The following is a 25,417-nucleotide window of genomic DNA, read 5'->3' as shown; positions in this document are numbered from 1 at the left end:
GGATCAAGGTCAAATGTTAATTTTGCTTTTATTCTCAAGTCACTTAACCAGTTTCCTCACCTATAAAATGGGGTTATTAATAACACTTTCTTCCTTGGGTAGTGAGGACTAAATGCTATAATAATTAATATCTAACTCTCCAGAAAAAATGTACACTCATTCCATTTTTTCCACTTAATCTGCACTAGTAACATTTTCTCCAGCATTTCCTTAAATCTTGAAATAAGACAATCAATCAAACCTTGATATGTGGCATTTCTTAGAGGACCAAAGTCTAAAAGCTCACACTTAGACTTTAGCATCAAACTCCCTTGAGATGGATAGAGTTGGCTTTAGAACATCCTTGGGCAGGAATCCTGGAATCTTATATTTTTGTATTTTTCTTTTCTTTCTCAGACTCTCAGCATCCCCTTTGTTCCAACTAACCAAGAGACTTTAAACTAATTTTGCAGGTGATGGAATTTATAGGAAAGGCAGAGAGGAGAATAAATCAACCTAGGAAGATATGCCCAGATTTTTTTGAAGTGTTCTCTGTGGGCTGCTCATTAATGGCACACTATGTTACCTTTGGAACTTTAAAGACCTATGGACAAGTCAAACATAAAGCAAAGAATCCATTTTGATGTGAAACCCATCATCGTATACCTGATATGAAAGCCGAACTCAATATGAATTGTGTTCCATATCAACCTAAAGAGGAAGACTAAAAGGAATAAAAGTACCTATGGCTACAGTATCAATCAGAAATATGTGGTTTTTCTCCAAGATAGAATGGTGCAGGAAATTCATGAAGGTTTTCCTTCAGAAATCAGGCCACCCTGAAGGATCAGACTCATCAAGATGAAAGCTTAGAATACATTCAAGGATGTAAGCATTTTGGAGTCAGCAAAGGTCCAAGCAAGAAGAGATAAAAGAAAAATGGGTTAGATAGATGGCAGGATCCCAGGATAGATAAGTAACTAATTAAAGAGGACAGAAAGAAGGCAGGTCAGGTTAATGTCTATTGGTTAAAAGAATTCAATTAATCAATGAAGTTTAAGAAGTATGAAATTAGCACCTGATTTTCTTTAATTTGAAGTCAAGATTTGCAGGATCTGGCAATCTAGTTTCCATTCCCAGCTTCTCTCAGACTGAATTTGGATATTCCTTTTCATCTTAGCTCAACACTTCCATAAAACAACAGAAAATTGGATGTTGTTAGCCTATTACTCCCAATATGATGACTTGACCAAATCCTTCCTATCTTTCACTCCTCTTATGTAATTTAATGCCAGGTTAGGGTCAGGGACAGATTCTGAAAGAACATATCAGTAGACATTTCCTTAATAACCTCTTGATTGCTAAACTAATCAAAGTTAATGGAAAACGAATCATGTTTTTCCACAAGGACTAATCATTTATTGGCTGGACAATCCCACCCCTTTTTTCCTACCATTGAGTATAAAAGGTTGGCATCTGAAAACGTTCTTCTGAGAGCTGTAGGACTATCCAACAGGACAATGGATGCTTTGGGACTCACCACACCTGCCCTCCTGGCTTGTGTCTTTTTCCTGATTTTCTTGTCTCTATGGAACTATGGATTCAAAAGGGGGAAACTCCCACCAGGTCCCACTCCTCTTCCCTTTATTGGCAACATCCTGCAATTGGATCTCAAGAACATGACTGCATCATTCTCACGGGTAAAAGGGCTGAATTTGGGGTTTGAATATCTAGCTGCTTGGGTGGTTGTGGGGAGACACAAAGGTTTCACATGATTAATTACATCAAGGATCATAGTGATTTAATGTCCTAAATCATGGATCGTGTGAGTTCAGGACTCTGTAGGTGCTATCTCCAACATCAATGATTTCAGACATGCATTGATTGGTTTGTCAAAACTTTGGTAGCAGCATCAGAAGCAGTAATTCAACAGTAGGATCAATATTAATTTCTAATGCATTTTACTAGGCTCCGGAGATAAAAACGCAAAAAGGTTAAAAAATGAAAAGATTAAAATTCAACTAATGAGCCCTTCTTTAGTCCCTACTATGTGCCAGACACAGGAGAGAACCAAATGGTGAATGTAATAATCTTTTCTTATAAGGAAATAGGTCCTGTCCTTCAGGAGATTACCTTCTGCTAGAGAGAAACAACACATTCATGGATAAGTATGTTGCAGGTAATTAGAGGACAGAGAAAGCACTAATAATTGGAAGACCAGAAAAAAATTCAAGTTGGGGAAGTAATAGATTCTTATTGGAAGAATTACGATGGGAATGACATCAAAGTAGATGTCTGGAGACAGTCTGGACAAAAGTAAGGTGTTGGGAGATAACATAGCTATTGGGGGAATTTGGTAAGAATGTAAACTTTAGGAAGAAGGTAATATAAAAGAAAGATGTTCAATAGGTTGGAGCCAGCTGTGGAGGCATTTAAGAACCACATTAGGGAATGAAGAGGGAGCTCCTGCAACCTTTTGAGTAGAGGAGTGACATAGTATGAACTGTGCAACAGGAATATTAAGTTGCTACTTTTCTGGATTATTCATTGCAGTGCTAGAAGCATGGGATTGACCTTGGAGGTCATTGAGAGAATGGATAAAAATTTCATTTCTTAAATATCTGCTATGTGTGAGGATCTAATAGACTAAAATATTTCAATTGCATGTAAGTTGGAAAAGCCTTGTGTTTACTTGCATAAAAGAACAAAACTAGCGGTAATGCAGCACTTTCAATATCATTTTCACTGATAAAAATTGCCAAATTGAGAGCTGATGCTCAAGAGAAGTGACGAAATAGTAAAATAGCAGTTAATTTTACTCAATTATTTATGATTTTTTAGTGAAACGAGATCTTTTTGCCTCATGCCCCAGGCTCCTACTTCCCATAGAATATCAAATCCCTGTGTAAAATATTCAGACACACAAAACAAATACCCACTTAATCCTTTTCTATAAAAATTTTTCTCTCTGAACCTAGAATGTGTTTGGTTTCTTTCCTGAGGTGTGGGTAGCATCGTTCTTCATAAGTCCCCTGGAAAGTTAAATGCTTTGTGTGTGGATCCTAGTTCTCAAGTTTTGCAAAGTTATTTGTTTTTACAAAATTTTTATTACTTACATTGTTATTCACTTTCTCACTTGCTTCTGTATCAGTTGTCATAAGTTTACTCCCAACAAATCCTAACTGTCAAAACATAGATAATAGCAAAACTGGTGCTACTGCAATTCATTAGTCATTCCCCAATTCAAGGGTCTATTTTTAATTTATAATTCTTTGCCACCATAAAAACAAGTTCTAGCAACATGGGGGTGATGATCAACCTTCATGGACTTGCTCGTTCCATCAGTGCAACAATCAGGGACAATTTTGGGCTTTCTGCAATGGAGAATGCCATCTGTATCCAGAGAAAGAGCCATAGAGTTTGAACAAAGTTCAAGGACCATTCCCTTTAATTTAGAAAGAAAAGCAGATATCTTAATGTCTGATCTTGTTAACTCTTATAATTTATGTTTCTTCCTTAATGATATGATTTCTCTCTTATCACATTCAATTTGGATCAATGTACAACAGGGAAACAAAGTAGATTGACAGATTTCTTTCCATGGGGGTGGGGTAGAGGTGGGGCGAGGGAAGTAAGATTGGGGGAAAATTGTAAAACTGAAATAAAATCTCTAAGAAAGAAAAAAGAACTACTATAAAAATTTGTCTATATGTATGTAATATGCACAAGTTGAACATACTTATCTATGTGTGTATTTATAAAAATATATATACCTATATAGGTATGTGTATGTATACACACACACACACACACACAAACACACAAACAGACGCACAGACTCAATTCATACATATCCATGCATACATATACTTTTGTGTATAGTTAATCACACATCTTTAAACATATCTACATTTTCTCTTTCTTTAATGTCTTGGATTACAGGTGAAATAGTGCTATTTTTTGAGTAAATAATATTTACCATAGCATAACTTTTGGGGGAATTTCTTTGCAGAATTGATGGGCCTGTTTATAGCTCCATTGATAATACACAAAATGTACCTTTCCCCCTCCAAAGCTCCTTCCATATATGCATTCTTCTATGTCAACTTTGTCAATCAGAATTATTTTAACTTGAATTTCTCTAATTTTAAGTTATTTGGAGTATTTTATGTGATTTTTATCACATTGACCTGTTCCTCTCAAAATTATTTTGTTTCTATTATATCTGTATTCTCCAATCACTCTTGAAAAGGTAAAGCCTGATTCACCAAGGGGACCATTATATGGAACATATATTACTGGCCCTTCTTACTCCACCACAATTCATAGTCCAATATTTCTGAGTCATTTCTCATGCATTAAAATAATATTTAAAATAATATAAAATATATAAAAAATTCTCTTCTCCCTCTCCCTCTTCCCCCTCTTATCAATGAGCCAAATTACACCTGCAGTTTCATTGACATATCTTGAAATATGACAATTTGAGGGTTTTGGTCAAAGATTTCCATCTATTTCATATGCTCTTCTTCTCCCAAAATCTTCCTTTAGGAGCTTCACAGCTTTTGTTCATTTGATGACTAATTAATTGAATTTTTCAAGTAGTCAATCAGCAAGCACTGATTACATACCTTCTACTGATCAGGCACTATCCAAGGTGCTGATAACACAAACATAAGAGGGAAATACTATCCATCCTCAAGGAGGTTTCAATCAATACGGGCACATATATGTAAAACAATACCCTTTAGTTAACACTAAGCTAAGAGGGTACAATGACAACACAATCACCCAGGGCAAGTTTGTCTCATTTGATTCTTTGTTTCTTGGTATCTCATTTGTATCAAAAGAACTTTGAAGTGAATATCTGGGAAATTTAAGTCAGTACCAGGGAAATTTCAGTTAATACCAGGGACAACCTGACACCAAGAACTGTTAGTATAGTAGTACCTCAGACAGAAGTAATGAAATTTGTAAAAGGCTTTACTTTTATGGTTAGGGTAGTGAATTGTATCTTATACTTATTCAGTGTGGGATGCCTGTGGATACTCAAGAGAGATAGATGGACAAAATGTAGAGCTCTATGAATTACCTTCATTGTGTCCATGAAGTTACTCAGTGCGAGTACAGAAAGAGAAGATGAATCTTGTCAGAACCATGGGAAACCCACAGTCCAATATGTAGTATGCTTGAGCAACACAGACCAATGAGGAACATTAACACTAGTAGGAGGAATAAAGAGACAAGGAGAAAGAGGCAGACAGAATTAGAGAGACAGAGACAATCAGAGAGAGAGAGAGAGAGAGAGAGAGAGAGAGAGAGAGACTTAAAGAAAAGCAGAAGAGAGTTTAAAACAGAAGAGGGCAATCAACAGTGTCAAATACTGTAAGGAGGTCTGGTACAAAATGGATTGAAATAAATCATCAGTTTGACTCTTCAGCGACCATCAGTAATTTTGGAGAGATCACTTGTAATTGAGTGTTGATGACAGAAGAATTACAAATGTTTTCTGAGATGAGGGAAAAAAGATTGCTTTATTGAGGAGATGGCATCCCAGTTTCACCCTATGTGACGTTGTTGTCCATACCCTGTGATAAATATTCCATGATTCATCCACCCAGCATTCACAATCTCTTTATGCTAGTAAGTACCAATTGAACACATGCTGAAACTCTATCAAGAAAAATACCGGGCCATATAACAATTCAAAAGATTAAACAAAAAGGAATGAGCATTGTATGCTAATATTCCACAGTTTATGGCTTTGTATACACAGAATTCACTAACAACATTGGTCTCATTCATAAACAGATACAAATTTGTGCATATGTCTATATCACTTTATGAAGTTGCTGTTGGTTAAATTCTTTCTCAAATTTTACAGTGACCCTCTCCCTTTTTCTTGGCATTCTTTCCACAGCTGGCTGAAAAATATGGCCCCATTTATACTCTTTATATTGGAACCCAGCGTGTTGTGGTTCTCCATGGATATAACCTTATGAAAGAAGCTCTAATTGATCAAGGAGAAGCTTTTATGGAGAGAGGAGATATACCAATATTCGAAGATTTGGCCAGAGGACAAGGTAAAATTAGTGTGCTAAAAAGAATTCCAGAAAAACAAACTGTATGGCAGAGTATGTGCAGCAGAATGTAACCTCTGGAGCATAGTTACTGGTTTCTTTTTTCCTTTATTCTAATCCCAATATCTGACAGAAGACCTTCATGTAGTAGGTACCACTGTGAGCACAAGGTGTTGAGAGACAGTTGGGTAACATTGGTCCTCCTTCCTTTCCTCCAATCTGTCTATCTCTCTGTCTGTCTCTTCCATCTCTCAGTCTCTCTCTCTCTCTCTCTCTCTCTCTCTCTCTCTCTCTCACTTTCTCTCTCTCTCTCTCTCTCTCTCTCTCTCTCTCTCTCTCTCTCACTCTCACTCTCCCCTTCTCCACATAGAGATTCACACACAACTGTGAGAGCTTAGCTCAAAGTAAAGTAAATTTTAATGACTGAAACCTCCCAAGATATCATGGTTCATTAAGGACCAAGGTTTGACCTCTTCCTCTCATTGATTGTTTAGCAATAAGTCCAAAGACAATCCTTAATTGATAATTGTTTGGACCCTAATTAATTCAGAATAAATGCAAATAGCAATTATTTCAGTGGCAGCTAGGTGGCACAGTTGATAGAGTACCAACCCTGAAGTCAGGAGGCCTGAGTTCAAATTTGAACTTAGACACTAACGAATTATCAAGCTTTGTGGCCTTGGGCAAATCACTTAACCCCATTGCCATTATAAAAAATGAAATTAAAAAATCACAATTATTTGTTTTGACCAGAAATCCTGAGGGTCTTCCCCTACCAATTTGATTTTATTTTGTCAAGATGAAACTTGCCTCATCTCTTTCTTACCTATCCTTAATCACAGAAAGGGCTTTTCTTCTGCCAAATTGAGACCTCTTAAAGACCTTAACTTAAAAAAAGGCCAAGTTCTCATAGTGCATTCAATGTCCTGATCCATATCCTGACCCATATCTATATTCACTGGAACCAGATGACTCTCAGTGACAATGTGAGGTTGGTGACTTTGTACAAACCTCCATCCCTTGAATCCAATTCAGTTACATGTCATGGCATCAACTCCCAGACATCATGTTCCTCTTGAGAACAAAGGGAAAAAAAATCCCCAACAGCCTGATATCAACCATGCTGCCATCCCACTTTGGGCTGAAATGAATGAAATTAAAATTGATCAATGAACTAAGCTAGAAACTCCATACCATCACACACACTGTGTCCTTCCCCTACGTCCAATGTCAGAATAATTGGTGTCATCTTCTTCTCCTTTGTCAGGAGTCGTTTTCAGTCATGGAGAGAGGTGGAAACAAATCCGAAGATTTTCCCTCATGACCCTGAGGAACTTTGGGATGGGGAAGAGAAGCATTGAAGAGAGAGTTCAAGAAGAAGCCCAATGCCTGGTGGAGGAGCTCAGGAAAACAAAGGGTTGGCTTTCAATTCATTCCCAATCCTAAATACTTCTTTCTTTGGAAGTCATTTTAAAAGACTCTGTCTTGCTTCACTGATCAGTAATCATTCTGCTGGAAAATCAAATTCCCTCCTTTTTTCTTGTACTCAGGTATTATAAGCTTATTTAGACTCCTGATAAATGGAACTACACACCACATCCAGTTATAAGCAGAAGAGAAGCTTGGACCCACCAGATTGGAAATTTTTTAATTAAAAATACTTTTTTGTACTAAGGTAACTCTTCTCCACATTAGGTCAGCCCACTGATCCCACCTTCATCCTTGGTTGTGCCCCATGCAATGTGATCTGCTCTGTCCTCTTCCGTGATCGATTCAAGTACAATGATGAGAAATTTCTCTATCTGATGGACCTGTTAAATGAAAACTTTCAACTGTTTAACAAACCATGGACACAGGTAAGATCATAGCTATGTCCTTAATCTGTGGCTACATGCAGCGTTTCAGCCACAGGTTCTGTATCTCATAGGCTCTCATCTCTTAGCTAGGTTCCCATCACTTAAGCACACAGACACGCACACACACATGCACACACACACACAGACACTCACAAAAACACACATAGACACACAAACACACACATACAAAACAATAGCATCTGCAAAATCTTTAGTTTTCAGATAAGATATTAGGGAGCTATTCTTTTCTTTCTAAGCATCTGAAGTAAGTCATAAAAAAATTTAAGTTGGAGGGAAAAATGTCTGATTTTGGCCTGGGATCCCCAAGTAGGGTGGTGTTCATAGATGTAGCCAATTAAAGCAATTATCACTAAAAAGTCTCAGGAGATTCTGTGGAGAATTGGGAGGACAGTTAGTCAAAGCTGATCGGGCCAGCCACTGAGGGCAATAACTTCCTCCGACTCTGGAGATACTGTGGCCCAGCCTCCACAATGGATAAACAGGATAAAAGCCTTCATTCATTGAAGCCAGAACTAAAGAGCCTCATTTAACCAAAAAAACCAACTTTCTACTGGCTCTGGAGTCAGGGGTACCTGAGTTCAAATGCGGCCTGAGACACTTAATAATAGCCTCTCTGTGTGACCTTAGGCAAGTCACTTAATCCCATTGCCTTAAATAAAGAAAAACCCAATTTTCTTTTCCTTTGCCCATGTTCTGCTTCATTACAATCTGGAGTACTTACTCTAGCTGAAACTTTCTCTGGTGGAATGTAAGCTTTTTGAGGATAAGGGCTACTTCCTTGCTATCTATGACTCTATAGCCTAGCACAGGACTTGGTTCATAATGAGCATGGAACGAATACTTGATAAATCTTATTAACGTAATGTGAATTGAATTGAATTGATTGTATTCCTTGCTATCCTTTTGTCATCATTTTTATATTACCTCTTCCTATTAGATTTCCTGTTAACTCAAATAATAGCTTCTTTTGAATGAAGACATAATGTTCTACCTTCTAGACCCCTCAGTGGGTCACATGGAACTGGAAAAATTAGTTTTGAGACATTGGCCAATTTGGGGTAGATTAAGAAGGTTCATGGGATTTATTTAGAGCAGCTCCCCAAATGGCCAGGCAGGCTATTCCTTTGATTTCTCCTTGAAATAAAGAATAACAAGATCATAGGATTTCAAGGTAGACGTAATTAGGCGAATAGAGGACTAAAACTGGAGTCAGGGGGAATGACTTTGAGCTTGACCTCAGACATTTAACAACTGTATGACCTCTGACAAATCACTACACCTTTTTCAATTTCCTTACCTGCCAAATGGGAATAATAAAAGCACCAGCTAACAACATTAATGTGACAGTGAAATAAATTAATAAGATAAAATATTAATAACATTTATTAATAAAGTGCCTTGGGCCCTTATACAGTGCTATGTAAATTTAGATATTATTGCTATTATTGTTACTATTATTACTGTAGAGAAGAAGAAACTGAAGTTCAGAGAAGTGGCATGATTAACTTCAAGTGACTTGGTTTGTCACAGGGGACACATTCTGACCCAGCTCATCTGACTCTAAATCCAGTCATCTATGCTGAAAAACAGAATTTTTAATGTCTCAGTCCTTTTGCTGACATGGTGGATTTCAGCACCATGATCAGTTCAAATCTCCTACCTCTTTGCAAGGAAATTGAGCAGTGTAAAATTCATGAAATGATGACTTTCCATCTTCAACTTTGTAGGAGCTAGAGACTATCCTACTGACCACTCAGTACCCCTTTTGCTTTTTTTTTTTATCGTATAACCACCGATGCCAGCTGGAGAATGGAAGTATAAAGTGTACAAATGAAAGATAAATAAGCAAGTCTTTCCCAAGAGATAGCAAACAGTATCCACTTTGGCATTCCAGAACCTCCAAAGTGGGCATCATCTTAATTTTCCAGCTTTATCCACATGTGAATACCCTTCATGTACTTTATGCCTTATTTAGGCTGGACCATTATCAGATTTACAATAAAATCCTTCACTTCCTTCACATTGTGGCTTTGTTTTCCCTGTTTCCTATTTCCTGAATATCCTTCAGGATATTCTACCCACCCATTAAAGCCCAGCTCACAAGCCTTCTACTTCATGAAACCTATAGTTGTCCTTGCAATGAGCAATATCCTATTCTCTGGGGTATTCCATGAAAATTTATGAGCATCAATCTGATGCTCCAATCATGTATTATTTATTTATGAGTTCATCTGTACATGTTTACTTATTCTTCCTTCCTAAAAGGAATGTCATGTGACCAGGAATTATATCTTTCATAAATTTTGTATCTTCCTGAATATCCCCATTGATTAGGAACTTTATATGTATTTATTGAACTCACCCACATAGATTAGTAATTGATTAGCACAAACCCATTTAGTTGAACTTATGGAGAGAAAGTTCACTACACAGCATACCCTCTGCTTACCTTCCTTTGAAACACAAAAAGCAATACAAGCATGCCTAGCTTCTCTTGAACGCTTTGGTTTGAAATCTTCCAGATCTTTTGGCAGCTCAGAATTACCTCCATGCCTGGACTAGACATGATAGGAGAACCTTGGATTAGGAAACTTATCAATTCCTGCTTCATTCCAAACTGGTTTTTCCATCAGTAATATTAGTAAAATCAATTAAATCCACAGAATTTACCAACATTTCCGTATTTTATCAGCAAAAGTAAGCAGGAAGAGATAGAAAAAGAAATTCCATTAATATACAGAACATATAAAATATCTCACACTCTACTTACCAATATGATCGTAGGAATTTTTTCAGTATAATCACTGCAAACTTCTCTGATGTGGAAATGAAGAGTGACCTATATAACCAAAGGAATCCTAAATGCTTTTAGTGATAGTTGAACTAATATGATAAAAATGGCTATACTAGCACAATTCATTTATTTATGTAAGTATGGATTATTAAATAATACACAAAAATGGTCAAATTAATATAAAGGGAAAAATGTCACTATCCTCAAGGAAAATCATGGTGGGGAATGGGGGAAGAAGCTAACCTAAAAAACACCAGGTTTCAAAATGATTTGATATTAATTTTTTTCATTAAAGATTTTATTTATTTTGAGTGTTACAATTTCCTCCCATCTTACTTCCCTGCCCCCACCCCCATAAAAAGCAATTTGTCAGTCTTTACATTGTTTCCATGTTGTACACTGATCCAGAATGAGTGTGACGAGAGAAAAACCATGATATAAATTTTAAAATCAATAAATAGGTCAGTGACATTGAAAAGATATATTGCAAAGAGAAACAAGCTTATGTGACAGTCTAATTATTAATAAACCTAAAAAAATCAGTTATTGACGTTGGGATTCACATTTGACAAAGGAAGTCCTGGAGAAAATAGGAAATTTTCTGCTGTGGTGGAAAACTTGAAATTGAGGTAGATATACATGAAGTTGGGGATGATTGAAAATTATGTCATATTAATTATGTCATATTAATATGAAATCATTTTCTGAAGGAAGTAACAAAACTAACAAAAAATATGTAAACTGATTCATAGTAAAATAAATGGAAGCAGGAGATCATTTGATCCCACTGTAACAATGCTGTAAACTCAAAAAACTTTAAAAGACTTTATTCCTATCACTACAAAGGCAACCCTTATTACAGAAGATTCACTTTTTTGGCAAGTAAGTGGCAGATTGAACAGGCTAAATGAAACATATTTGTCGATATAGACAATGTCGCAATTTTCTTTTTCTGAATTATTCGAATTTTTATGGTTATTTTAAAAAAATTAAATAACAGGGACATGGAGAGATAATGCTTAACTGAAATAAAAAAAATATAAAGAAGTTGATTTTATACTCTGCTCTTCAGAGAATTTTTTCTGCCTCTCACTTCTAGGACTGATTTTCCCGGATGGTTGGAACTTTCCTTTTTCTAAAGTTTCTAATTAATTCTCATCATCTCCCCAATTCTAATCACTATCCCCCATAGAACTTGGCAGTACTGTTCTCTGCCAGTATTCCATCTCTGAAGGAGAAAGAAGCAATGTTGCCTATCCAAGTTTCTCTCTCTGGTCTAGGACCATTTCAGTCAGAGAATTAAAATTGTTATACCCTTAACCTCAATGAGGGCAATGGCTTCTGACTATCCTACCTTTGTTATATATAAGCCTGAAACATACTCTGTCCCATTAGCACAATTTGTTTTTTCTGTTGAGGGCTGCCAAAACCTTTCTATCTTTCAATAGAATATCAAATCTTTCCCAAATGGATTCTTTTAAAAACACATTCTGCCAATTTACAGCACTTAAGAAGTTACAAAAATGTTCCCAAATGGCTTTGTCAAACATGTGGATAAGTTCTGATTTTCCTTCAAATGTTTGAAAATGTGTTTAGCCAAAGGTAAATATCATATGTTGGAGGGGCTATGGAAAACCAATACATATAGACATAATTTTTGTGTACCTGTGAACTGTTCTGGGCAATCTGGAAAGAATTTGTATTTATCCCTCCCAAATTAGTAAACCATGTATATCCTTTAAATCAATACTTGATGTGTACTTGGAGAGAATATTTAAAAAAGAAGAAAATAAGAAAAATGAAAAACTACATGTAAAATTTTGCCTTTTGTGATTGTAAAGAACTGGAAACTAAGGGGTTACTCATCAATTAGGAGAGAGCTGAACAAATTATGGTAAGACGTGAAGATTCATTTTTCTGAGTTCATATTTGGCCTCAAACACTTACTAGCTATGTGACTGAGGGCAAGTTAAGCAATCATGTTTCTTTTTGTAAAATGAGCAGGAGAAGGAAACAAGAAACCACCCTAGTATCTTTGCCAAGAAAACACCAAATGGGGTTCCAAAGAGTTAGCTATATCTCAAACAACTGAGTAATAGCAAAGTGATAAGAATCAATTAATTCAATAATAAAAATACTGGAAGGACAATTATCCTGCAAAGCTAAAGAAATTTCACAGTGTGAAGACCCAAGATGACTTTAGAGGAAACACAATGAATCATACTAGCTGCCTCATGACAGAGCGGGAAAGGCCTCAAGCTAAAAAATATGACACAAATTTCTTGCTACTGCCAAGTTGGGAATTCCTTTGGCTTGACTATTCATATAGATTTAAAGGGCTTTATTTTCCTTCCTTTCCCAATATGTGTGGTGAAGATGAAAGAAAAAGCAATCTTTGTTAATGAAAAATTTAATGAAGTTTAACAAGAAATATAAGGTCTTTGAATAAATTATAGTAATTTATAATTAGAGATTTAAAGTTGTTTCTCCATGATAGTAAACTGACATTTTTTGTTTGGGTTTGTGGGGTTAGCTCTACAACTTTTTACCACCATTTAGAATTTACCTGCCTGGACAACATAGAAGGATTTTCAAAATTCTTGAGGAACTGAAAGTATTCGTTTTCGAAAGAGTGAAGGAGCATCAAAAGATACTGGATCCCAACAACCCTCAAGACTACATCGACTGCTTCCTCTCCAAAATGCAGCAGGTAGGATATGTGGGGGAAGCATCTTTGTCATTGAGCAAGACTGATGTGCCAAGGATTCTTATAGACCACTCATTTAAAAAAAACATGAAAGGATATCAGAGAAAGTCTCAAAGTATTTGTGCCCCTAGGGATACCATTGATTTGGTATTTTTGTTTTGGATTTTTTGGTCTGACCTTGTCCCTTACCTGTCTTCTATAAGGGAAATGAGATTGCTTTGCTAGGTGACGAAGTGTAGATCTGGTCTTTTCTGTTGGATAAGGATGCTATATTTGTGAATGATAATAGAAAAAATTAATGAATATTTACCAAGCTCCTACTATGTGCCAGGCTCTTTGCTAAATCCCAAAGGCACAAAAAGAGGCAAAAGACAACTCCAGCCTCCGTGGAGCTTACATTCTTATGGGGGAAATAAATCTGTACACAAGTATATACAATGTAAGTTCTCAAGAGGATAAATGTTGACATCACAAAGACACATTCAAAGTCAGCTTCAGAAACTTCCTATCCACATAACCATAGACAGGTTATATCCCCATTTCCTGCATTATTATTCCCATTTATAAAATTGGGATATTAGCATTGTCTCCCAGGGAGGTATGAAGATAAAATAATATGTTTCTAATGTAAGTTGCTAACTTTCAGACATTACATAAATAATAGTTAATACTATAAATGCTAGCTATAATTAGCAGTCTAAAGACTCTTAAATTTATTTAATTTCAAGAAAAGGGCAACTTTAATTTTACCCCACAAGAAAGTGAAAAATAAGATAGAAAAATCTCCTAGGAAACTGAAAACCATTTCAGCAAACAAAACGTTTATAAAACTCTATACTCTGAATTAATTACTTAATTAATACTTAAATATGCTTCAAACATACAGAGTTCTGTTCAGACTATTGCTAGAGGAAAGCAGATGGTGATATGTATAGTGTACTGGGCCTAAAGTAAAAAAGATTTGTTTTCATCTGTGGAGTCAGATAAATTATTTTGTTCGAATTCTTTTGAAGAACTAAATACTTTTTCATAATATATGGAAGCTAATATATGCAAGCTCCCCCCCCAAATCCTCCTAGAGATAGCATGGGTGAGGGATATGATGTGGTACATCATAATCTTCATCATTAAGATTCATCTCCTTAAGAGATCTTTCTCAATGTTTTTGCTAAGTAGGCAAGCTCTGAATCTAATAGAGTTATTTATTCTTCCTATGAAAGGGAAAATATTGCTAACTGGTATTCATATCAACAAAGTTAAATTTTGGTCTCGTTTTTATTTTTTTTGAATCAGATACTTTATAGCAATATAAGTCTAAAAAAATCCCTTAATCTGTTTACCTACATTTCTTCAACTGTAAGATGTAAGATTGTAAAAGTCCAATAAGGTATTTGTAAAATGCTTAGCACTTTGTACATGCTTAAGAAATAATTATTTCCTTTCTTTCCAATGAATTACACATTCCCTTTAAGGAAAAATCATTTTTGGAGTGCCAAACAGGATTGAACAGGATCTGAACTGTCTAAATACCTCAGGATAATGTAGGAGTGGGAGTGGGAAGTGAGAGTAAATGCATTCTCTTTCCTCAACTCCCTTCATGGTAGTATCTTTAATTCTTTCTCCTCTGTAACAAAACCACAACCCCTCAGATCAGGTCACAATTACCTCTCCAGACAATGAAAATTCTCTTTAACAGCTCACCACATATCAAGACCATCAATTCATTCTTCAAAGATTCATAAAGTTGACACGAATAATGTGCAAGACTCACTGGGTCACTCCAATGATTAGGAAACTTCAGGACTCCTATGATGAAATAGAAATTCATCTGTGTGGAAGGGCTTTTAATGCTCTTCAAAATATGCCTCCCACCTCCGTTTCTAAGGTGGTTAAGCATTTTCCCCTCATACCCTTTATACTCCAAACAAACTGACTTCCTTCTTTTTCTCTGAAAAAAATTTCCTATCTTTCACCTCTTTGATTTTGTGGTCTGGTCCCTTGACTGGAATGCTTTCATTCTCTCTCCTCAACTCCCAGCAGCTCTAATATCCTTCCATGGTTATCTGTTCCTTCATTCAAATAGTCCTCTTTTCTCTCTCCTATTGTCAGTGTTTCACCCCAAGATTTCTGCGTTTTTCTTCTTTTGTATCACTCCCATATGTACTTATATTGATGTATGATGTATTCCTTCAGTAGAAGGTCAAATCTTAGTGGGTGAAGACTGCCTTATTTTTATCCTTTCCTTTATGTTGTTACTTCCTAGCAGTCTGCTTGGCACATAATGAGTATTTTCTCCATATTTGTTGATGACATATTTTAATATACTGAGAAAAGTTTTAATCAATATAGAACCAAAACAAAGATCACTGAAATGTTCTTCCAGTTTGAAGTCAAACTATCGTTACAGTCTTGATACACGGCCACTTTCTTGCTTTTGCCTCTATCATTTTTACCTTTGATTTTTCCCTGATTCTGAGTCAATGGATGATTTTTTAAAGATAATGATAAACTGATATAAAAACACAAGACTACTGAATCCATTGTTTTATCTGTTTTCATTGTTTTTATTTGCTCATGTTTATCTGCTGACTCACTTTGACTTTCATTTTAGGACTGTATCCCAATCACATTGATTTTGATATTCTTTTCCCGTCTCTTTGACTATTCAGAGAGAAGGAGTAGTTCCGATCCATTCAAATTTATTTTCCTTAATAGATGAAGAGTTTTATTTTCATTTCACAAAATACTAATTTGGTGTTAAAGATCTAAAGTCTAATCACTACAGCTCTGGATGGATAGCTTCTGAATTCGATCAATACATATTTTGTCCCCAATTTTAACAACTCTAATATCTTTTATTTTTTATTTTTTTATTTATTTTGTATTTCAAGGCAATGGTTTTAAGTGGCTTGCCCAAGGCCACACGGCTAAGCAATTATTAAGTGTCTGAGGTCGGAGTTGAACCCAGGAACTCCTGACTCCAAGGCCAGTGCTCTATTCACTTTGCCACCTAGCCGCCACTAATATCTTTTTCTTGTTGAAGTATTATGTGCAAGATTTAAAATTAATTCTATAATCTTGGATGTATAAGATCCTTAATTTATTTCTTTATGTTCTACCTACTAGAACAGTTTGGTTAGTAGAGAGGCAATGAGTTCCTCTAAAACTGTTGTCTCTATTCTGAGTGTCAAAATTTCTGCACTGTCTAGAACATTCACTATATATATATATATATATATATAATATGAATTGTCTGTTTGGTGTTTCATTTCTGAGATCTGTTTTTCAGCCTACTCTTCACCATTATTTCTTCTTTTAATACCTTCTTCTCCTTGTGAAACATTTAAAAAATACTGCCTGTAGCATTTTTATCACGCTACAAAAATTTCAAAGAAATTTACAAATATTATCTCACTTGGGTCTCCCAACAACGCCAAGAGGTTGGTGTTATCATTATCCCCATTTTAGAAAGTAGTAGATGGAGGGAGATAAAGGTGTAGTGACTTGTTGAAGTTCATAAAACTAGAAATTTTAAATTGTTTTTTAGGTTTTTGCAATGCAAATGGGATTAAGTGGCTTACCCAAGACCACACAGCTAGATAATTATTAAGTGTCTGAGACGGGATTTGAACCCAGGTGCTCCTGACTCCAAGGCCAGTATTTTATCTACTACGAACCTAGCCACCCCAATTTTAAATTGTTTAAATTGCATTTGAACTCAGGTCTTCCAAACTCCAAATTTAGCACTCTGTCCTTTATGCCACCTTGCTGCCTCTAGGGTTTTGTTGAAGGCCCTATCATACTTGCTACATTCTTTTCTCACTTATTAGAGGTATTGGAAAAGTTCTTCTTAATTATATAGTCTGTATTCATTTTTTTATACATGATTTGCTCATTTCCCTTCTGTTATTTTCACTGTCAGTTTATTTGAACAGAAAATCAACTCAAACATTCTCTTAGCCTTTTTTCTCCATTCATTCCTTTCTTCCCGTTTGTCTTCTGGTTTTCTTTTTTTTCCTTTTTTTTTTAAACTGTGGATTGCTGCACTTTCATTCCAGATAACCTGGTATTAACTTATCTCCCATTTAGGCCATTCCAGCATCTACTTCTTTTCATTTTCTCCTGTGTGGGACTTAGAAAGATTACTTAATTTCTCTGGGCCTCAATTTCCTTTTCTGTGAAATGAATGTATTGGGCAAAGTGATCTCCAATATTCTCTCTAGCTCTAAAATTTGAGAGGTTACATAATTCTTATAATTTCACAGAATTTTTAAGTTGAAATGAACCTTACTAACTACCTAATTGTATTGAATGGCTCAAAAAAAAAGAGATAAGATATAACTTAAAACATTCATTTGAAATTAGAGACACATTACATTTTTTATTTTTGCAAGGCAAATGGGGTTAAGTGGCTTGCCCAAGACCACATGGTTAGGTAATTATTAAGTGTCTGAGCCCAGATTTGAACTCACATACTCCTGACTCCAGGGCTGGTGTTCTCTCCACTATGCCACCTAGGAACCCCTCACATTTCATATCTATGTGAGGGGAACAAAATTCTTGATTGGAGTGAAGGTCATCATTAAGTACTAAGCTCCTCATTTGTGGAAATAAGCTTAGTCTGGATGATGACTCCAGGAAAATTTTGAAAAGAAAATTTCTGATCAGTCACAAGTGGACTAGATGAATTTCTCTTTAGCTACAGGATTTGAACTTCTGTGTTCTCCAATTCCAAAACTTTTATTTCTATTTCCCCTTCTAAAAGTCTGAAATTTCTTGTTGTTCTTTGTTCTTAACCGAAGATGCTCTTCTGCTTTGAGTTGTAATTATCAGCATGAGGATCACTTACCAGGCTATTAAGATTTTATATAAATTACTTTATCAGGTCTTCACCAACTAATATGTATTATGGATATTAGGTAGATAGTTGGAAGGGATCCAATTCTTTCCTGTTACATTTGAGGAAACTCAGGCAAAGAGAAATTAAATGACTTTTCCATGGACCTCTTATTTGTGGCTAAAGATTAATCTGGGTCTTCCTGATTCAAAATCCACTGTTTTCTTCAGCCTGTCATATTGTTTGAGGGGAAATCGACTGCCTGGGAAAGGCAAGTTGATGGTTGGGCAATGAAAACTTGGAGCAAGGGGAAGGTTCTAGTCTCTTAAGGGAGGGAAATGAAGGTGAGACGGGTTCCTTTATGTCCTTCACATGGTTTTAATGACATTCCTTTCTGTCTCTCTCTCTCTCTCTTCATCTACTTTGTACCTCTCCTTAGGAAAAAGAGAATCCCCAGTCTGAATTTGACTTGGAGAATCTAAAAATGACTGCAGTAGACTTATTTGGTGCAGGAACAGAGACAACTAGCAGCACTCTAAGATACGGCCTCCTGCTCCTTCTGAAACACCCTGAGGTCCAAGGTAAAGTATACAAGAATTGTGATACTGGCAGATCAGGCTTATTTCTCAGCTCTGCATCATGCACAGAGGCCTCACATTTTCACCTCTTGGATTTACATGACTCCCACACACATCAACAAAGAATTCAGAAGGTAGCACATTTAAGAGAATAGAACACTTGGAGAAGACCTGATAGTTATTTACATGTTTTTAGGTTGTCATGGGGAATTCTACTCATTTTAATAGATACGTATAAAGCTCCTACTGTGCACACTCTACTCTATGCTTTGACTAGAAAGACAGATATAAAACATCCCCTTTTCTCAGTTGGATTACATTGTACTAGAGCTGGTTCTGCAGGATCCAAGTAGGCTGAACTAGGAAGCATGGATAAAAGTTACAAATGGACACATTGAGGCTGCATGTAAGGAAAGACTTGTAACGATAGAATACATCCAAAGCCCATTCAGCTGCTTGGGGATACCTGAGCTCTTCCTACCCTAGGTTCTCAAGGAAAGATTGGGTGATCCTTTGTTCATTCCATTATAAACGGAATTTCTTCTCAAGCTTTTCTGTATCCAGACAGCATGTCCTTTCCAAGACAGAAATTCTATACCTTAGTAACATAGAACATTAAGGAGCTCAGATGCATAACCTAGTGAATAGCTCAAGTCAGGATGATATTGTTATCAAATGCAAATGAAGACACCTACTTTCTTAGACAACAACAGATGTCATCAATACTGAGGACGTAAAATCTACAAAATCATTTCAGAGTTTTCATTTTGCTTGAAGATCTCTAAAGGCAGTACGGATATCACCTCTAATTTTCAAATGTGGAATAATAGATTTAGAGATATAGGGAACTTTAGGAGAAACATAATTTATGATTTTTGTTTTTCAGATGAGCAAAATAGGACTGAGGTAAGTTTAATGACTTGCCTGAATGTATACATATGAAGCATAAAAAATAATTTAAACACAGTTCTTCCTGACTCCTATGCTAAACCATGGAAAGTTATCCCATTGCTACTGTAAAAGCCTTTGTTCAAAAGTTAAGTGGCACAGTGGAGAGAGCATTGGCCCTGAAGTCAGGAGGAGCTGAGTTCAAATGTGGCCTCGGATACTAAATTATTACCTATGTGATCTTGGGCAAGTTACTTAATTCCATTGCCTTGCCACCCCAAAAAACTGTTGTACTTTTGACCTACTAGAAGGAGGACACTGAACCCATTTGGGAATCACCTTAGGTTATATCATTAGGCAGATCCTCCACACATGCTCTGTTGAGCATTCCTAGAAGACCAGGACATTCAGTCATTATTACTTCTATTGTCCCTGCAGCAAAAGTTCACGAGGAAATTGATCATGTGATTGGACGTAATAGAATTCCTTCTATAAAAGACAGACAAGATATGCCCTATACGGATGCTGTGGTGCATGAAGTGCAAAGATTCATTGACCTCATACCTCTCAATCTACCTCATGCAGTGATCCGGGATACTCAATTCCAACAATATGTTATTCCCAAGGTCAGTAGGAATGGGACCATAGTGACCTCCTTTTAGATGAAAGAAACTCTTAAGTCCCATTGGCATAATCATATTAATGTTCTCTTTAAGGTCATCTTTTGCTACATACAGCTATGTTGGACTGCATACTGAATTAAGAATGAAAGAAAAGTATGGCCTTGCTTTGGTTCTCATTGATTCCCATTCATCACAGCAATATTTTGGAAAGATAAAGTTTGGAAAAATAATAGAGATTTCTTAAACAAAATTTTACTCATGTTATTTCCTCTTTCTAGAAAATGAAGTGGATTTCTTAGCACTATTATCTATTATTCAGATGGATACCCTAAGCCCCACGTCAAATGACTTGTTAAGATCATTTAAAAGTGTTGGAATGGAGAGTAGAACCTTGGGTTTTAGACTCTAAAATATTACTTTACAGGTTGCCAGATAAACATTGATTGCGTTGCTGGTGGATTAGTGTCATCAATTGAAGATTTATAGTTTTGAATGGTGAAAGAATTCCCAAACATCCCTGGGATTTTAAATTGTCCACGACTTATATAAGAACCTAAAAGTTTACACAAAGTGTACATATCAAAATCTTTTCTTCTCCTAGAGAGGCAGCAAGTACTTTGAGGATATGCTTAACAAGGTGAGGAGGAGGAGGAGGAGAGAGAGACAGACAGAAAGACATACTCAGAGAGAGAGAGACAGAGAGAGAAACACAGAGGAAAAATACAGAACAAGAGATTGAGAGAAAGGATAGACATCCATAAGGGCTGGCTTAGTCTGGCTACATAATATAGAGGCTCAAGGTTCTCCAGGGGACCTAGGCTGGAAAAAAGTGGCCTATGAACGAAAGAGAGAGATAGCCATCCTTGCAAGGTGAAGCTAGTATGAGGAAGAGAGAAAAGAGATGGTTCTTTTCTTCCTGATGACTTAAATTCACTTCTACAGTGAGTTGGACAAGGATGGCCTTTGGGGAATGGTCTAGCATCTGCTTCCAGGTATTTTCCAATTGGCAAGCTTCATACTGGTCCTTCCTGTCTCAAGATAAGTGATCTCTAAGTCCAATATATCATTTCCTTTCCTGTCATAGAAAGCTTGACACATCAATGACTGAGGTCAGGGAGACTAAAAAGCAGAACTGGAGGAAGGGGAATGAGTGAGCTAAGGTCATCTTGATGAATTCACAGTTTTATTAATGGAGTCATTTTGAACAACAGATTTCCCCAGATAGTCAAAGACACTAATTTTCCTTCCAGAAAATTTGGTTCTAATCACAATATCTCTTATGTCCATAATTCCCTGCATCAATTGAATTAAATTGAAAAGGATTAAAGTTTCCCAGCAAAGACCCAGTAGAATTAATCACCTCAAAAAATGAAACACCCCAAACAATTTCATATTTAATATACCCCATTGAAAGCATTGTTAAGTATTAATTATAAGACTTCAGTTGATAACCTAAGGCATGTGAATTGCTAGGCTGAATATTAATTAGTTTTCTTTTGTCCTTTGTTCATGATTTCTTTGAGATAATATTATGACATTCAAGTAAGTCAGATTTAAATTAGGTCATCAGTGCAAAGTCAATAGCCTCACTTTCTCCTCTGCCACAATCTGGATCCAGTGGCCATATATGGAGCAGAATGACTGGAGATACCCCTGTAGGCAGTGAGACACCTTGATATTTAAAAAACTAGCTCTTTCTCAGGTCACATTTTGATTGAAGCAATCCCCATTCAGTGAGTAAGAGTTGAGACAAAGAGACCAAGAATGGCCATTTCCCAAAAGGAAGAACAAAAATATTGGTGGGAGGGTAAGATTCTCAAGTGGACTTAGACTGAAACCCATTGTTGGTCATTGAAGGAAAGGCAGAGTGCTCTTGGGCCAGGTGCTGCTGATATAAGCCAAGATTAGGTCTGCGTCACCAGTGAGGACCTTGATTTCTCTCAGTGGGAGCACAATTTGGAACCAGAAAAGTCCACCCAAAGTATAATTGTTTTCCTTCAGACCTAAGCTGTAATTTGATTTGCAGAGGGGTCTCCTATCCAGAGAAATACAGGCAACAGGTGTGAAGGAACTGAGGGGAGAGAGAGCACATCAAGTTCAGGGTCTTAGCCAAGGCTTCCTGTAGGAGGTGATACCTAAACCAATCCTTAAAGTAAAGGAGGGATTCTAAAAGGCTGAAACTTGTAAGGAGTGCCTTACAGAAATGAGATATAAGCATTTCAAAGGCATGAAATCATGGTGGGAATTTTCTGGATGGGTAACAGTAGTGGATCAGTTTAATGTGAACCCAAAGGAGTGCATGATGGTGACAACAATGCCGACATTAATTTGTAGCCCAATTTGGAGCCTTCACAGTCTGCATTCTCAATGCCTTGACATTCCAGTCTATACTATATATGAAGAAGTGTACATGGTGCTTTAGAGACAGGCAGGGAGTCACTGAATACTCTTGGAACCGGTATATCATGGTGATAACTGATTCTCCTCTGGAATTTCTTCCTTCTAGGGCACAACCATCTTCCCACTCCTCTCTCCAGTCCTATATGACAAGAAAGAGTTCCCCAACCCTGACCAGTTTGATCCCCAGCATTTCCTGGATAAGAGTGGGAAGTTCAAGAAGAGTGACTACTTCATGCCTTTTTCCAGTGGTAAAAAGAAACTCTTCCCCTGTGTACTTCTCACTGTAATAGAAAAATTCTGCTCCTCCCTGCTCTTTTTCTGCTGGATGAGTCTCCTCATGGTAATTCTCATGAGGTTACACTGCCCTACTATGGAATGTGTCAAAGTATCATTTCTAGTATTCTCATGATCTTCTTCTCAGGCCCCTTGATAAATGGCTCACTTGCCCCATTCTTTTTGGGGAACTCCACTGCAAGATCCCCTGCACAAGGGTAGACCATGGAAAGAATGGTGTGAAGAGGGATTTCCTGCCTTTCCCTAGGGACCATTAATGACTGGAATATCATTCACAATAAAAGTTCTCACTGCTTCTGCCCATCTACATCCTTCCCTTTTACTCCTTTCCCTACCATTGTTCTTATCTAATGAGTCTGTTTCATTCCATGATATTGGGTGAAGTTTACCAAAAATGTGTTTCCTTTTAGGAAAACGGTCTTGTCTTGGAGAGGGCCTGGCCAGGATGGAGTTATTTCTGTTCTTTACCACCATACTACAGAATTTTACCCTTAAACCAGTTGGAGATCCAAAGGAACTAAGCATCAAGAACACTCATGTTGGGTTTACCAATGTTCCACCACCTTACCAGCTATGCTTTGTTCCTCACTAAAAAAGAAGACAGTGTTGATTTAGTACATTAAGAAGTTGATTACATTTTCTGAACTCAACAATTTTTGGTTTTTGACTGGAATTCGCTTAAGGGAACGAAGAATTTCCATGTATTGATTAAAATGTGTTAATTTCCAAAATGCAGACCATCTCATGGACATCATTCATGTCATTATGTAAGAGCAGATGCATTATGGCCATTCCTGTGCAGCCTTCTCACCAATATCTCCAGTCACATCCTCAGTGTTAAAATTTGCTTAAAAATCCATAAAATATTACCCCCAAACACATATTAGTTTGTATTCTTCTAATATCCTCAATGAAAATCTGATTTTGTCCTTTATATAGCTTATTTTGGATTTCAGGATACAATAAATATGGTTGTGTTGCTAATAACTGTTCATGTTCAATCTGTACTTGTACTTCCATTCACAAATAAATTCATGACTTCAAAGGCCCATGGTGACATGGAACAGTTTTTGGTCTCGAAGCAGAGAAACTGATCAGTCTTCCAATGTTAACAAATTGTGTTGTCTTGGGAAAGTCAGTTCACCACTTGTTCCCACGTAAGACTTGACTGTATTACATTGATCAGACTACCCCAATGAATGTGCATCTGTGATATTTTGATCAGTGCAGCCCTCCATGCTTTAGGTTCTCATGGCATCCCTCACCTCATGTTCCTTTCAGTAGCAGGTTGATGAAAATTTCCACCTAAAATTGATTTCTACTTTCAAATTCCAGGTCCCTTTGTCCTATGTGCACATGCACTTCCTTATTGAATTCTAACTAGCAATTATTCTTACCGTTTTCCTTCTCTGTTCCTATAACCTTGCTCCTGAATGCAGACATCTTCCCCTACTGCCCACCTCTGCATTGAATTATGAGAGAATTATGTATGCAACAAATTTCTGTAATCTTAAATGCTGTTAAATCTTGTTAAATGGCTGGAGGTTCCTACCTCTCGAGAAGTAAATTCACTCCCATTATTTTATTGTTTAATGTGAAGTTTTTATCTTAATCTACTTTTTTAACAAACCCTAAGTCTTTAACCCTATACCTGAGTCTCGTCACCTAAGTGGGATTGCCCCCTTAGTGCTCAGATAAGGGGCAAGTCTATAAAACCTTTGGAATATCTTTTTAAAGGCCTTAAATTGAAGAGAAAGAGGAAGGAAAGAAAAACACCTATGTAGTTTTGATTTTTATCTTTTACAGAGTTTAGTGAGAGTGTGGAAAGAACAGTATAGAAAAAAGAAATTAAAAGGCGAAGTCTGTGCTAAGATCCCAGAACAAAATTCACGGAGTCAGATCTCTAAAATCTTATTCACAAAGTAAGTGGACAAAGCATGGGGAATTTTAGATTCTTTTACAAAGGGGGAAATTTGACCTTTTCAGTATCACTGAAAAGTTGCAATGAGATCCATAAGTGTAATAAGAGTTTGCAAAGTTTATGAAATTTAAGTGGGCAAGGGAAGGAGAGCACTAGCATTTGAAGAAAATCCAGTAATGGCAGAAGCAAAGGGGAACCTAATATAGTGATGACTACCATAGGGGAAAATAGAAGCATCACTGTTTTTGGAGTTACCTTAGATGGAAAAGAGAAGAAAACCAAGGAATATGGGAATAGGAGATAGGAGATAATAGTGATTAGAAACTTCATAATCTAGACATAAGCTCGAATGTCCTTTTTTCTCTTGCACTCCTTTTCTCTTTTCTTTCTATCTCTCTCTTTCTTTCACCCCCTTTCTATGTCTCTCTTGCTGTTTTCC

The 25,417-nt window shown here is 36.6% G+C and overlaps 1 protein-coding gene across 1 annotated transcript; it reads left to right on the top strand.

Annotated features, from left to right (window-relative positions):
* The first annotated feature begins 1,456 nt into the window (after nucleotides 1-1,456).
* Nucleotides 1,457-24,044, top strand: LOC141520744 (cytochrome P450 2C23-like). Its single transcript, XM_074232529.1, has 9 exons — nucleotides 1,457-1,679; nucleotides 5,900-6,062; nucleotides 7,327-7,476; nucleotides 7,755-7,915; nucleotides 13,264-13,440; nucleotides 18,714-18,855; nucleotides 20,179-20,366; nucleotides 22,870-23,011; nucleotides 23,468-24,044. The coding sequence occupies exons 1-9, from the start codon at nucleotides 1,500-1,502 to the stop codon at nucleotides 23,647-23,649; spliced, it is 1,485 nt and encodes a 494-aa protein (XP_074088630.1). The 5' UTR covers nucleotides 1,457-1,499; the 3' UTR covers nucleotides 23,650-24,044.
* The last annotated feature ends 1,373 nt before the right edge of the window (nucleotides 24,045-25,417 follow it).

Source organism: Macrotis lagotis, chromosome 4, assembly GCF_037893015.1.
Source record: "Macrotis lagotis isolate mMagLag1 chromosome 4, bilby.v1.9.chrom.fasta, whole genome shotgun sequence".
Taxonomy (NCBI): Eukaryota; Metazoa; Chordata; class Mammalia; order Peramelemorphia; family Peramelidae; genus Macrotis; species Macrotis lagotis.
This window is presented reverse-complemented; position numbering and strand designations above follow the sequence as displayed.

Excerpts from the sequence above, each read along its gene's own strand:
- LOC141520744 (XM_074232529.1), top strand. The coding sequence starts at position 1,500 with ATGGATGCTTTGGGACTCACCACACCTGCCCTCCTGGCTTGTGTCTTT. Across the intron at positions 7,477-7,754 it reads GGAGCTCAGGAAAACAAAGG|GTCAGCCCACTGATCCCACC; the intron begins GTTGGCTTTCAA and ends TCTCCACATTAG. Across the intron at positions 23,012-23,467 it reads CTTCATGCCTTTTTCCAGTG|GAAAACGGTCTTGTCTTGGA; the intron begins GTAAAAAGAAAC and ends GTTTCCTTTTAG.